At 38.3% G+C, this 13,082-nt stretch overlaps 1 protein-coding gene across 3 annotated transcripts; it reads left to right on the forward strand.

Moving 5' to 3' along the window:
• The first annotated feature begins 3,084 nt into the window (after positions 1–3,084).
• On the forward strand, positions 3,085–11,195 carry LOC128368419 (multidrug and toxin extrusion protein 1-like). Of its 3 annotated transcripts, XM_053329236.1 has the most exons (16): positions 3,085–3,411; positions 3,569–3,637; positions 3,797–3,945; positions 5,247–5,289; positions 5,764–5,808; positions 5,895–5,992; positions 6,551–6,648; positions 6,862–7,043; positions 7,204–7,312; positions 8,475–8,550; positions 8,990–9,059; positions 9,159–9,291; positions 9,393–9,487; positions 9,590–9,650; positions 9,771–10,384; positions 10,490–11,195. In XM_053329236.1, the coding sequence occupies exons 1-15, from the start codon at positions 3,325–3,327 to the stop codon at positions 10,034–10,036; spliced, it is 1,581 nt and encodes a 526-aa protein (XP_053185211.1). In that variant the 5' UTR covers positions 3,085–3,324; the 3' UTR covers positions 10,037–10,384; positions 10,490–11,195. The 3 variants fall into 3 exon arrangements, with proteins under 3 accessions (XP_053185211.1, XP_053185203.1, XP_053185221.1); XM_053329228.1 differs by having other exon boundaries at positions 8,990–9,291; XM_053329246.1 differs by lacking the exons at positions 3,085–3,411; positions 3,569–3,637; positions 5,247–5,289 and having other exon boundaries at positions 3,916–3,945; positions 5,782–5,808; positions 8,990–9,291.
• The last annotated feature ends 1,887 nt before the right edge of the window (positions 11,196–13,082 follow it).

The following is a 13,082-nucleotide window of genomic DNA, read 5'->3' on the forward strand; positions in this document are numbered from 1 at the left end:
CAGTCCTAAATGAGACCTTGCAGTTGGTTTGGTACCTGGTTTAACAACGAGACCTGACATTGCTGCTGACGGTGGTCATCCTCGTCGCTGGTGTCTTCTAACTTACTCATCAGAATGATGAAATGACTCTGGTAGCTTAAATTAAGCAATATTTTTCTGTTGTCACTGACTGAAATCACTTCCTGTGTGTGAAGGAGTCGCTCATACTTTTGATCTCACTGAGGGTCAACTCCTCGGCCTGCAGCTTTGTGAAGCTTTATGTATCAGCTCGCCACTCAGTCTGTTTGTATTACTCCAGCTCTGAACAGCCCCCTCATACAAAACTACTGAGCCACCCCCACTGTAAAATATGAAAGAAATAAAGTAAAAATGTTGGTAAGAATCAAACATTTAATAAGAAAAGATGAAAAACATTCTCAGAGGTAAGCGTGGCATACAAGAATAAAATACAAATAGATATTGGGCTTTATATTGGTAGCATTGGCAGCAGCAAAGAGGACTCCAGGTAGAAACACATGTTGGTCAGTAACATCAGTGAAGTGTGCAGCAATGACAACTTGATGAAATAATTTCACATTTGTGGTCAAAATTTCATAATGCAACTTTAATGTACAATCTGTTCAGACATATCCTGTCCTCGTTATGATTTAAATGCTGCCTGAAGCACTAAGTGAGATGATGTTTGTGCATCGTGTAGGCTACATCTTCATTTATTCTAATAGTACATGTCAGAGTAATGTGCAGGTAACCTATTCTATAAGTAAAAATGGGCTAGAAAGTCATTTGTGAATGTTTATGACCTCTTTTGACACATTTGTTTGGTTTTTCATTGTGGTCTGATCTGGTTTCACTTGACACACAAATGCAAGCTGACTCAAATATCCTTATGATATATAAGGTGTCTGTTGTCAGGAAAATGAGACCTGTGTTACTTTTGTAAGCAAAACAATGTGTATGTCTACAAAGACTACAATGCAATACAGTTCAGCACTATTTAATGTTGTAGGATCTGGTTGGTTAATACTGATGGTGACAATAATTATAATGTATTAGCTAATCATACTTTGTTACTTGTTACTTATACTTATGTTAAATGCACATACTGTACAATGCACTCCTACATTGACACTTACATCCAGACTCACAAATTTTATGGCACTTCTTTTTGGCAATTTAAATGGTAAATGTTAAATTTGAAAACAGTAGGTGAGTAAAAGTAGGCTGGATTCTTTAGAAGGATATTTAGCTCCACCAATGGAGAATATTGTCTTTCATTTGATCATGTCAATGGCATTGTGTTAGTCCTGTAAACAGCTGACAGTGCTGGCCACATTAAGGGATTTCTTTGAGTTGATTTGGACAGCAGTGCCTGCTCTGTGAGTCAGATTCATTAAGTGAAGGATGGGACCTCCCATCATTTCTTTTTTGTAAATGAATACAAGACACAGTCTTATTCTGAAGGACTGTAGCTGCTCTGTGTTGTTTTATCTAAACTAAGGTTTTATACCAGATATAATGTAAAATGACGGTAATCTGGAAATGATAAGGTTCAGTACAATTATAATTTAAGCTAAATGATGTATGTGCACACATTCCAATCAAAGGTCAAAATGTTGCTAAATTTGACTGAAAAGACAGAAATGCTACATAAAGAGACGACTCTTATTGCCGAACTGAGCCGAGTTGGCCCATTACAAAGAACCGGAACACTGCTGTGGTCGTGGGTTCACCAAAATGTGACGCCCCCCGGACAGAAGCATGTTTCACATCCCGTGTGTGTTTGGAAAACAAGGTCACTGCGACGGAGTGAACGGAAGCATGAAACAGCATGGCCACTTTGTGACAGAAATGTGTACTTACTTTGCTTAATTTTCTGTGAAACACGAGTACCGGAGGTAGAAGTGCACTTATTTGCTGTAAATTAGCCCAGTCTGTCTGTTTACTGTACAGACCCTCCGTTTCGGTATGGACCGTCCAGCACCGACAGCAGAATACAGCAGAGCAGCGAATGGTTCTCCAACGCCTGAAGCGGCTTGTTGTGTTCGCTGCTCCGGTGGAGGTGTAATCCCGCGGCTCTACCGGGACGAGATGGTACAAATTGGCAAACTAGCTGCTCCAGTGGTAAGACTGGCTTTGTCTTTACACGCCTGGAAAGTTATAAACTACTTACGTCTAATGTAAATAAGTCATTTTTCTTTTATTTGTGGTTTCTAAAATGATTTTAATATAGCAGTTTTTTAGAAAAAGCGTTCTTCAAAGAAAAATGAACGTGGAAAAACAAGTAAACAAGTCACGTGATGAAGTCCTGAACATGGACAGACAGCATGGCTGGTGGTCAGCAGTCTGCTCTGCTGCCTTCCTGTTGTCACATATAACAGTTTGTGTGTTTAATACTGTCCACCTACCAGCAAGTAGAATATATGCAGATGCAGAGTTTAGAAACAACGACATCTACAGTCCCGCATGGACCGTTATGTAGAGTGTGTATAAAACTACTGAAGCTGCTTTACATATATGTTTCAAACTGTTTTTCTGTTACAAACGTCTCACAGAGGAACAATATTCCAGCATTTGCATTAACTGGTTGCCTCCTTTAAGTAATTATTTGGACTTTATGTCATCTCTTCTCATTTGTTCAGATACTGAACAACAACACAATTTCTTTGTTGACTTGTGTTTCACCTACTTATATATCAATTAATTAATCTATTTATTCATTTTGACCGTCATTACTACTCTATACACACACAATATAACAGCTCCGCTACTGTATAAATTCTACATTTCAGTTTTTTTTCTGCTTTTTGTTTATTATTGAGGTCATAGTGTTTGATGGACGGTGATGTACAAGGGTGCATTATAGTGAATGGTGTTCCTAATATTTTGTCCACTACATTAACATACATGAGAGGAGGAAAATATTATGAACACCATCAGTATACCGCCACCACTTAGTGTGACCTCAGTAATAAACATTGAAGTAGAATTATCAGCTTTTTTGACAGTGTCAACAAAAACTGAAAATGGATAAACTTCATAAATGTAGAATTTAAAGCTGAGCTGTTACATTAGATTGCATTAGATTGCACAGGTGTACCTGATAAAGGCCAGTGAGTGTATGTGCACAAACATAAATACATGTATTTACATATAAAACAGGTAACTAAATAAAGTAAAGAAGGTATCAGTTTCAGCATCAGTTTGTTGTAGCAGTAATCCAACTATATATATACCGTATATAAAATAATAAGCTTTCCTACAAACTTAATATACCCTGTATCATCAGACTGTCATTTCTATTTCCTCCAGATCATTTCCCAGCTGATGGTGTTTCTGATAGGTATCATCAGCATAGTGTACTGTGGTCACATGGGAAAAACAGAACTAGCAGCTGTATCACTCGCAAATGCGGTAAGGAAACATGTTTGAATCTTTAAACTGCCACTTGCTGTTACTGCCTTTCTATAAGCTTTCCTTCAAATGTATCTATTTATTGATCAAGTTTGTCCAGAAATTATGTTTCTCTTTTTTTCTGCACAGATTCTGATGTTCTTTTTGTCATTTGCAGGTGGTTAACATCGCTGGTATATCCGTTGGCACTGGTTTATCAGCAACTTGTGATACCCTCATATCTCAGGTAGTATCCTCAACACAGGTTGTTATTTCTCCTTAAAAACAACTCGACACTTAATTTTTGTATCAAGTTTGTTTTCTTGACCCCTTTCATATGTTTACTTAGTAGTGTGATTTGTGTTTTCTAACTCCTATCTGTTATCTGTCTACCTGTTTCATGTAGACGTATGGGAGCGGTAACTTGAAGCGCGTGGGTGTGATTCTCCAGAGGGGGATTCTTATACTACTGCTGGGCTGTTTCCCCTGCTGGGCCGTCCTCATCCACACTGAACCTCTCCTACTTGCTATCAAACAGAGCCCAGAGGTCGCCAGGTCAGTTCCAGCGGTGTAGGTGGTGTGAACGCTCCAGATAAGCCAACTCTATTAACGTATCGAGTTGTGTAAAGTTGCCGCACGCAGAACAATTTACAGGAAGTGAAAATGGAGCCAGTTATGGAGCCATGGCTCAGTGTGACTGCCCTCAAAACAATGAAAAAAAACCCATGATGTTAGCAGAATGGAGTGCGTGGAGCAAATTACCAGATAAAGCAATCTTTCACAAGCTGACATCATCTCAGGTTGAAAGTGGAAAAAAATGCTGGAAATCGAGTGTTCACAGCAGTCTGAAGCCAGTAGTTTTTGCTCACAAGGATTACTTTTACAAACATTTGCCTCATTATTTGACACATTGGCCACTTTTAACATCAACATTCAACATTGTGACATTACAGTGTATATGTCTGAAACTAAGGAAAAGCATAATAATTCCCTTTAAGATAAGATGGGGGCAGACCTTTAAGGGCCTTTTGAAGTGAGAAATTCCCACGGAGGGGGCATTCTGGACCAGCTGGAGAGTCTTTACAGTTGTTAGGGCAGCATGATAATAAGTAACTACAAATATTCAGCTTAGGAGTAATGCATGCATGGTACAGTATAAACTGCAGAGAGATGTACTATATTCTATAGTTTATCAGCACAAATAAGACATCAATAGACATCCATTTCCAGCTTCTTCTGTCAGCGTGGGTGCTAGTGGGTGTTTGTGCTGTCAGCAGTCTGAGCAGCAGGTGTTCGCTAAGTGTTGGTTGTCACTAAAATTTGCAGTAGGAGACCACACTGGCTCTGGTATTCAGGGTCAATTGACTTGGATTTTTGTTGGCATCACTGTATGCTGACTACCACGTGACAGAGAAATGAATAATGACAATTTGGTGCACAGACTGAGTGACCAAGAAAGTTTAAAATATATATATCTTTCAATTAAACTAGGTGAAGTTTATGATACAGCACCAACACACTTCGATGGTGGTGGCATGAATAACATGCCAGTAATATTATTAAAGTGAGTTAGTGATGAATAGCCCTCTTGCTTGAATCATACGCCCATAATAGACTAATTTTACATGATCCATGATATATTGAGAATGTAGAAAAATAGCATATGGTCAGTATTTTAGAGATCCCCCAAAATCATGTTTTCAGGGGCGTTCATGTCTTATAAGGTGAAACAATATCATGTTGCTCTTAGCTCTTGTACAACTCACTTGTGCTGATTTTGCTTTCATGTATTACATATGAACAATAGTTTTTGATTCCATTCACACACACTATCTGTCTGCTTCTCCACAATAAAGTCTCGCCCAGCTGTATGTGAAGATCTTTATGCCTGCTTTGCCGGTGAGTTTGAGGCATTCTGTTTTCCTTCAAGAGTGCATGTATCCAGGTAGTGAGACCTCGGTTCAGTTATACTGAGTCTTGTCTATATTGTCACAATTATATATAATATACTATCACAAAAATACATTTTCTGGACATTTAAATGAGAGGGTATTTGTTGTATTTGGTTAATCATCTAAGATAAAAGTGGGATTATTTTGGGACACTGCTAATTGCTGATTATGATTTATATTGTCATAACACAGTCTTGCTTACTGATTTCCAACATTGGCCTAATATAGCAACAGTAAAAATAATATTAATATTATTTATATATTTATATATTGCTTTTCAAAAAAGTGCTTTATAAAAACAGAAATAAAGTGAAATGAAGGATAGCTGGTATAGTCATGTGACCCGAACAAATACAGATTTCAAATATGTTTTTGTCATTATTGTGTCCATATTTTACATGTGTCTGTTTTCTTCCTTCAGGCTGCTTTTATTTACCAGCTGCAAGGACAGTATCTTCAAAATCAGGTGCGTTGTCTTAACACAGGGCCACTGATGCATTGTTATTAACACCAGCACTGAGACTGACATTAACCTGTGCTTTTGGTTTACAGGGAATTATGTGGCCCCAGGTTATAACTGGAGTGGTTGGAAATGTGCTGAACGCTCTCATCAACTACATCTTCCTTTATCCTCTGGAGCTGGGTGTTCCGTAAGTTTTTGTACCATTACAATTAATCATTCTTTAGGATTCATTTTTCAAACTTTAATCAATGTGAAATTGTATGATTTAAGTGATGGTAATGGAGTTAAGCTGTAGCATCAAGCAGTCTGTATATCCGTCTGTTTGGAGGGAAATGTCTAGGCAATTATTGGGTTGCCATGAAAGTTGCTAGAGAAGGACGCCTAAAGGATGCTCCTGAACGACTTAGGTGAACCTCTGACTTTTGATCCACTGTTACACCACCAAAAGGGGAAAATGTCTAACGTCTAACATTAAAGATCATGGACAGAATAACTTGTGTTGTCTACTTAATGCCACTCTCAGCTCACTAAAGTATTTGTTGTGTTTCCCTCAAGTTGAACACATGTTGACACACTAACATGCTTCTTACTTCATTATTCTTACTCCAGCATAATACAAAATTAATATAAAGTGCACATAGTCATTAACAGCAGTAAGCACAATGTGGATTTTTGTCAACAAATAACTGCTTTTAACTGTTTTTTTTCTGTCTTTTCTTTCTGGTTCTTCGTGATCCTATTGAAGTGGATCTGCAGCAGCCAATTCTATCTCACAGTATTCGCTGGCTTTGTTATTATTCATTTACATCTACTGGAGGGGTCTGCACAAAGCCACTTGGGGAGGTCAGTTCCTTTCTCCTTTTTGTGGAGAGTTTGACCACAACATCAGTGAAAGTATAAATGGGTTTTTGCAGTTTTCATGTTCCATCCAGTATTTTCATCTTGTTTCACCATTCATGTCTCTTACAACTTGTTAATTGATTATCTTTTATGAACATTCCAGTGTGTAACTGTTGATGCATTTATACTCTTCAACTACAAACCTTTGACCTGTAGGCTGGTCAATTGACTGTCTGCACGAATGGGGTGACTTTGTGAGACTGGCCATTCCCAGCATGTTCATGATTTGTCTGGAGTGGTGGACGCTCGAAATTGGAGAATTTCTGGCTGGTCTGATAAGCGAGGTTGAGCTGGGCGCTCAGTCCATAGTATACCAGCTGAGCAGTATAGCTTACATGGTAACTCCTCTTCACTTTTTCCTATCTGTGTAGATTTGAATGGCAAGTGTAGATGCCATTCAAAGCAGTCAGTTTTAGTTTTTTGAAATATAAACAACTAACTTTTAAATAATGTATTTCCATATTATTCAATTATATATAATTAATTTATCATCCACAGGTCCCACAAGGATTCACAGTTGCTGCCACAGTACGCGTTGGGAATGCTCTTGGTGCAGGAAACGTAGAGCAGGCCAAGCTGTCCTGCAAAGTTCCCATCATATGTATATGTAAGAGCCAATGCATACAGTATCTGCATCTTGCAGTATATCTACAGAGTCAGAAAAGTAGTGACATACATCCTCCACTCGGGTCAAGTAGTAGTAATATATAAGCTTTACACGCTCTGTTTCTTAAACTGGGCATGCTCCTCGTGTTCCTATCCAGGTACACTTATGGTGTTGAAACATTTTGCAGATGCTTCACAACGAGGTTCTTTAGTGTTGCACAGATTGCAAATAGCTAGTGTTTTATCTGTCTGCCCACAACACCCACATGTTTGTTTGAATCCAACAGTTAATGATTCAAGATTCAAAAAACTTTATTGTCCGTCACATCGTGACAGGGCTCAAAACTAACTGTTGGATTCAAACAAACATGTCGGTGATGTGGAACTTCTTCGGACTAAATGAGACAGATAAAACACAAGCAGATAAAAACACAAAAATGATTGTGTTCTTTTTTTCTCCCTTGGTTATTTCAATACATATACTTCTGAAAATACTGCATGATTAAAGTTGAAGTATGTAACTCTGACACCAAGTGTTTAGAAATTGTACTGCGGCCCACATTCAAAACACTGGAGAGAGCTGTTACTCCTCGCCCCCTCCCTTGCCAGAGTCTACTTCACGCGGGTTGCCAGTTGTTGGACGTGATCCTGCATACCCTCCTCCGTATCAGCGGGTGCAGCTGAGTGCTGTATGACGCTGTAACCGTCTCCATGTTTCAAAGGCATCTCCTATACATCCCCTTGTTTTGTTTCTCAAATTGTCATGACGTATTTGAGAGTCATAATGAGGCTTTTTTGGTTTTGTAACATCAGACATTATCTGCAGTGTTCCTAGCTGCAGCTCAGTGGCAACTGGCAACCTGGCTGCTGAAACACTACTGACATGGTGATTGGTAGCTAGGTGGTGGGTGGCGCATCAGGCCAAAACACAGAATGACAACATAAACATTACTTGAGGGCTGCAACTGAGCTTTTCAATTGTGAATATTCTGTCTGGACTACTACTGTCAGTAATATCAGTGTTTGAAATGAACATGATTCCTTAATGTCTGGTTACATTTTAGGGCCATTTTATGATTATTTGGAATATATTTGTTACATACAGCTACTTTAAACTACATTAACAACACATGCTGTTTTTTGCTTCTTGTGTTCCAACACAGTCACAGTCGCATGTGTTGTTGGAGCCAGTCTAAGCATCAGCAGAAATGTCATTGGATACATTTTCACCACAGAGCAGTGAGTAAAGCCTTTGACACAATAACCTTCACTTTCATGCACCAACAGACACGAAAAACATTTGTTTGTATCTGTCGTTCAAATATAGCAGGCTTGGTTTTCCATATTAACCAAGTGTCTCATTTTCATGCTGAGTCATGCTGAACTGTAATTGTTTAATGAGCCTTCAGTTACTGTATGTTTAACAGATCTTTCAGCTCATTCTTGGTGATGCTGTATTTCAGACAGATTTTTTGATCTGATTAAATAAATTAAGCACAGTTATTCTCATTTTAAATAAAAACATTAGAAAATTGTGGTTCTTAGTGTTAATTTTCTTCATCAATTACCACACAAAACTGCTCAAAAGCCCTCTCTTTGTCTTTTCATCTAACATTTCAGTAACTGTTGGCTTGTTCTTGTACATTTAACAAGCATCTTTTCTCTGACTCTCCTCTAGAGACATTCTTCAGAGGGTTGGTGAGGTCGTGCCTCTATTAGGTTTCTTCCATATTGCCGAAGCCACTTCGGTAAGAAACAGCTCAATTAACATTTTGATGCACATAATCAGCAAAGCTTTTCTAGACATTTTCTTATATACAAAATGTGATTTGACTAAATACCCACAGGGAGTAGCTGCAGGTGTTCTTAGAGGAGCAGGGAAACCGTTGTTTGGTGCTCTGTGTAACCTGGTGGGATTCTACATCATTGGTTTACCTACTGGTGCGTCCCTGATGTTTGCAGCAAACATGGGCATTGTGGGTAAGATAAAAATATTCATATTCATACTATGTTCCATGCCTTCTGTTTGTCAATTAACATTTAGGGAAGCCGTTTAATCTCCACTCTTGTCTTTGTAACAGGGCTGTGGACAGGACTTGTCATTTGTCTGACACTGCGGTGTATTGTTTTTATCATATTTTTTTGCAAACTTGACTGGAAAAAGGCAGTTGAAGAGGTGAGTACTTTCACTCTTAGAACAATACAATTCTATTAAGTAATTATTTTACAGTTTGAAGTTATAACACTATCAGCAACTGTTTTCAATGTTTCTGATCAGGCTCTTGTGAGAGCAGGAGTCCAGAATGCAGAAGAAAAAGAGAAAGAGTTGGAGCAAACAGGTGGGTACAGGCACCACCCTCGCTGTCTACTCTTTCTGTATTATCATGAAAGCTTCTTTGAATCTTTGTTTTTGACTTTTGTGTTAATACCAAATATTCCATCTCAAACATCTACTGTAGACTTGAATCAGAAGCAGGCCTCGGTCACCACAACTACATCCAGCTGTGTGAGTGCTGAGGAGGGGGGCACAGACCTAGAAGAACATGATCCAGACCACAGTCAACTACAATCCACTACTACTACTACTACTACTACTACTGTGGGGGATGTGCTGTCAGTGCCACAGCTGGTTTTACGGCGTGGCCTGGCGTTGTTAGTCATGGTTGTCATTCTTGTCGCTGGAATCATAAGCAGCGACTTGCTGGTGAGGTTGTTAAAAGAATAACACCATTTTATAATGTCTATAGTGAGAGAGGGCTGCTCATCCTGTTCTGTGCAGCTTTCAATCACTCTTCGCTTTATTTTTATATGCTTTGTTTTATTTTTGCCTTACTGGGCTGTGTAGTCGTTGTAGTTAATCAATTATTACTCAAAGAGCCAGAGAGAACAATATATATTTTCTTAACTATCAAACTAAACCAGGGACTGCAATAAATAGTGGGGTTACAGTTTTCTAATGCAGCTACATTGTACAATCTGTCCTGTTTGCTTTGATATTCAAACACTATGTCGTAAGCAATAATATTAAGGTGCTGTACATCTTGAGGTATCAGAGTTCATAAGCACAGATACTGTATAATATCAGCAGTGAATAGAAATATGTCAAAGATGTTTACATTTTTGGGGTGTCATTTTTGTTCATTTTGTACTTTGGGTGTTACTGTAAGTGAGTATAAAGGGACTGTGTGCTTTCTCACCTATTATCTGTTAAATCAGAGTGAAACATGTGGATCAAAATGAGTTTTTTGATCCCAAAGAGCAGTCACTGTACGTCATCTGAACTGTGACTAACGAAGTCTGCCTATCATTGCTGCAATCGATAGCTAGAATTGGCAGGCCGTGCTGGTCAGCTGATTGATTCCAGATGTACTCACACATGTGGCTAAGCTGCCTTGAGCCCCTATATGCTTCAAACAAAAACTGTTTTTTGTGTGGACTGCCATTTTTATTTCCTGCCATTTACTCTATTTTTGTATTGATGTTTTATGAAGTATCTTGTGTATGACATGTTATACAAATAAGTGTCCTTGCCTTGCAAAATAGACATAACTACTATATCACTGCAGAGGACTGTTTTCCCAAGAAAACCTAACAAAGATAATATTCTCTTGAGGTGCCAGCTAGCTAATACTGCGCTTTTAAGTGTAAATGTGTGTAACTGTGTTAGTACGGGCAATGGATTCCACCTGGGACACCCTACACTCTATTCTTCCCTGCCAAAACACCTGAGAATAGTAGAGAGGTGTTTCATAAAGAAGGTTAGGTAAAGGGGGCTTTGTGAAAAGTCTGGCTGAGCCCAGAGGGTTTAAATTGTTCTTTAAAGCCACCTAAGAGCTAAAGTGATAAGACTAATTAAAGCCTGTTTTCAGCTGTTATATGACTTGAAAACAGTCAATTCTAATTCTAATACATCATAAAGCAAAAATGATGTAAAAAGAACATTGTAGTGCCTGCAGGTAAAACATGTAATGAACATATAATATGATGAATGAAATATTAAAACACATACTGAGAAAACAGGCCAAGAATCAAACTATATGGTGACCAGAGTTTGACTTATGTAAAGATGACCTCTACTACTTTACCTTTCACTCAGTTTGTTTCAACTGCTTGTACCTCATGTTAGGTTCAAGTGCAGCGTGAGTGTGAAGATTATTTCTGTGTCATGACTGTTGAAAATTAACCTGTGCAGCACACCATCTCTGAGGTGTCACGTTGGACAGACCGTAGACAGGTTATGTATTATAATTAGCATTTTCTTGAATTTAAGTCTCTGTCAGTTGGATCTTTGGTGTGCAAAAGTGACAAAACAGTTTCCATGTGGTGGAAATGTTTAAATATATGATGAGATTATGTTTTTTTTACTTTCAATAAAAGGATTTTTGGATGTCTATTGCATTTTTTATTTATTTTTTTGCATTTTATTGACATGACATCCAAGCAGTGAAAATTATCAGCTTTACATGTTTCAGTCTGGCTGATTGAAACACTGGTTAAGCCTGGGCTGCAGCTATGCCTTAAATGATCTCATACAGAGCATTCAGAAAATATCAAGGCCTCTTCGCTTCTTTCACCTTTTGTAATGTTGCAGCCATGCTAAAATAACTTAGATTAATTTTCCCCTCATCAGTCTACACTCAATACCACATAACCACAAAGCAAAAACAGAATTTTAGAATTTTATTGCAAACTTATTAATAAGGAGAAACTAAAACCACATAGTTCAGAAGCTTTTATACTTACAATTCAGTTCAGGTGTCTTCCATTTCTCTTGATCATCTCTGAGATGTTTCTACATCTTAGAAAGGCACACACCTGACATGACACAGGACCTCAGATTTGGCCAAAGGTTCACCTTCCAACAGGACAATAACCCTTAGCACAAAGCCAAGACAATGCAGGAATAGTTTAGGGACAATGTGTCTGTTCTGCCTTGGTCGTTGGTTCTGTGACATTTTATGACATCGTGTCACTTGGACACACGTTTACCATAAAGGACGGGATAAAGGAATTTTCCTTAGACTGACCATTTGTTAAAACAAGTCATCGAATCATAGGACAGGGGCTGTTTTTCCAGATGGACCATTTGTTTAGAAGTTTTTTAGGAACTATATATAGTGTGGTAAGAATTGGAGTAGAAAGAGAGATTCAGATTGGGACCAGGACTCTCTCAACATTGGATGTTTGACACTGTTCTCTTTTGTAATAAAACCTTTAAAATATACAAGTGAGACGTTTCAGCGGTGGTTTCCTTCTTCATCAACACATCAAGAATCTACCTATTATTAAATTACACTTTAGGGACAACTTTGCAAATGACCTTGAGTGGCCCAGCCAGAGCCCTGACTTAAACTTGATTAAACATCTCGAGAGAGAGACCTGGAAATCGGTGCACTGAGGGCCCCATCCAACCTGACAGAGCTTAAGAATCTGCAAAGAAAATCCCTAAATTGTGCAAAGTGTGTTGCATCATACCCAAGAAGACAAAAGGCTGCCAAAGTTCAACTAAATAAAGGATAGTAAAGGGTCTGAGTAATTATGTCTATGTGATATATCAGTTCTTCCTTTTGAACATTTACAGAAAACACTTCAATCCTGTTTTCTCACAGGGCGGGGTGGAGGTTAATTAAAGGATTTTATCATAAGGTTGCAACATAATAACATGTGGAAAATGCAGTTCTGAAGTTCAGATTTCTGAATGCACTGTAAGTATGACAAGGCTAGTTTGGATGAGTTTAATGGTTAGCCTCAAATTTTTTTAAACCTGATTA

The sequence above is a fragment of the Scomber japonicus genome, chromosome 2, assembly GCF_027409825.1.
Source record: "Scomber japonicus isolate fScoJap1 chromosome 2, fScoJap1.pri, whole genome shotgun sequence".
NCBI lineage: Eukaryota > Metazoa > Chordata > Actinopteri > Scombriformes > Scombridae > Scomber > Scomber japonicus.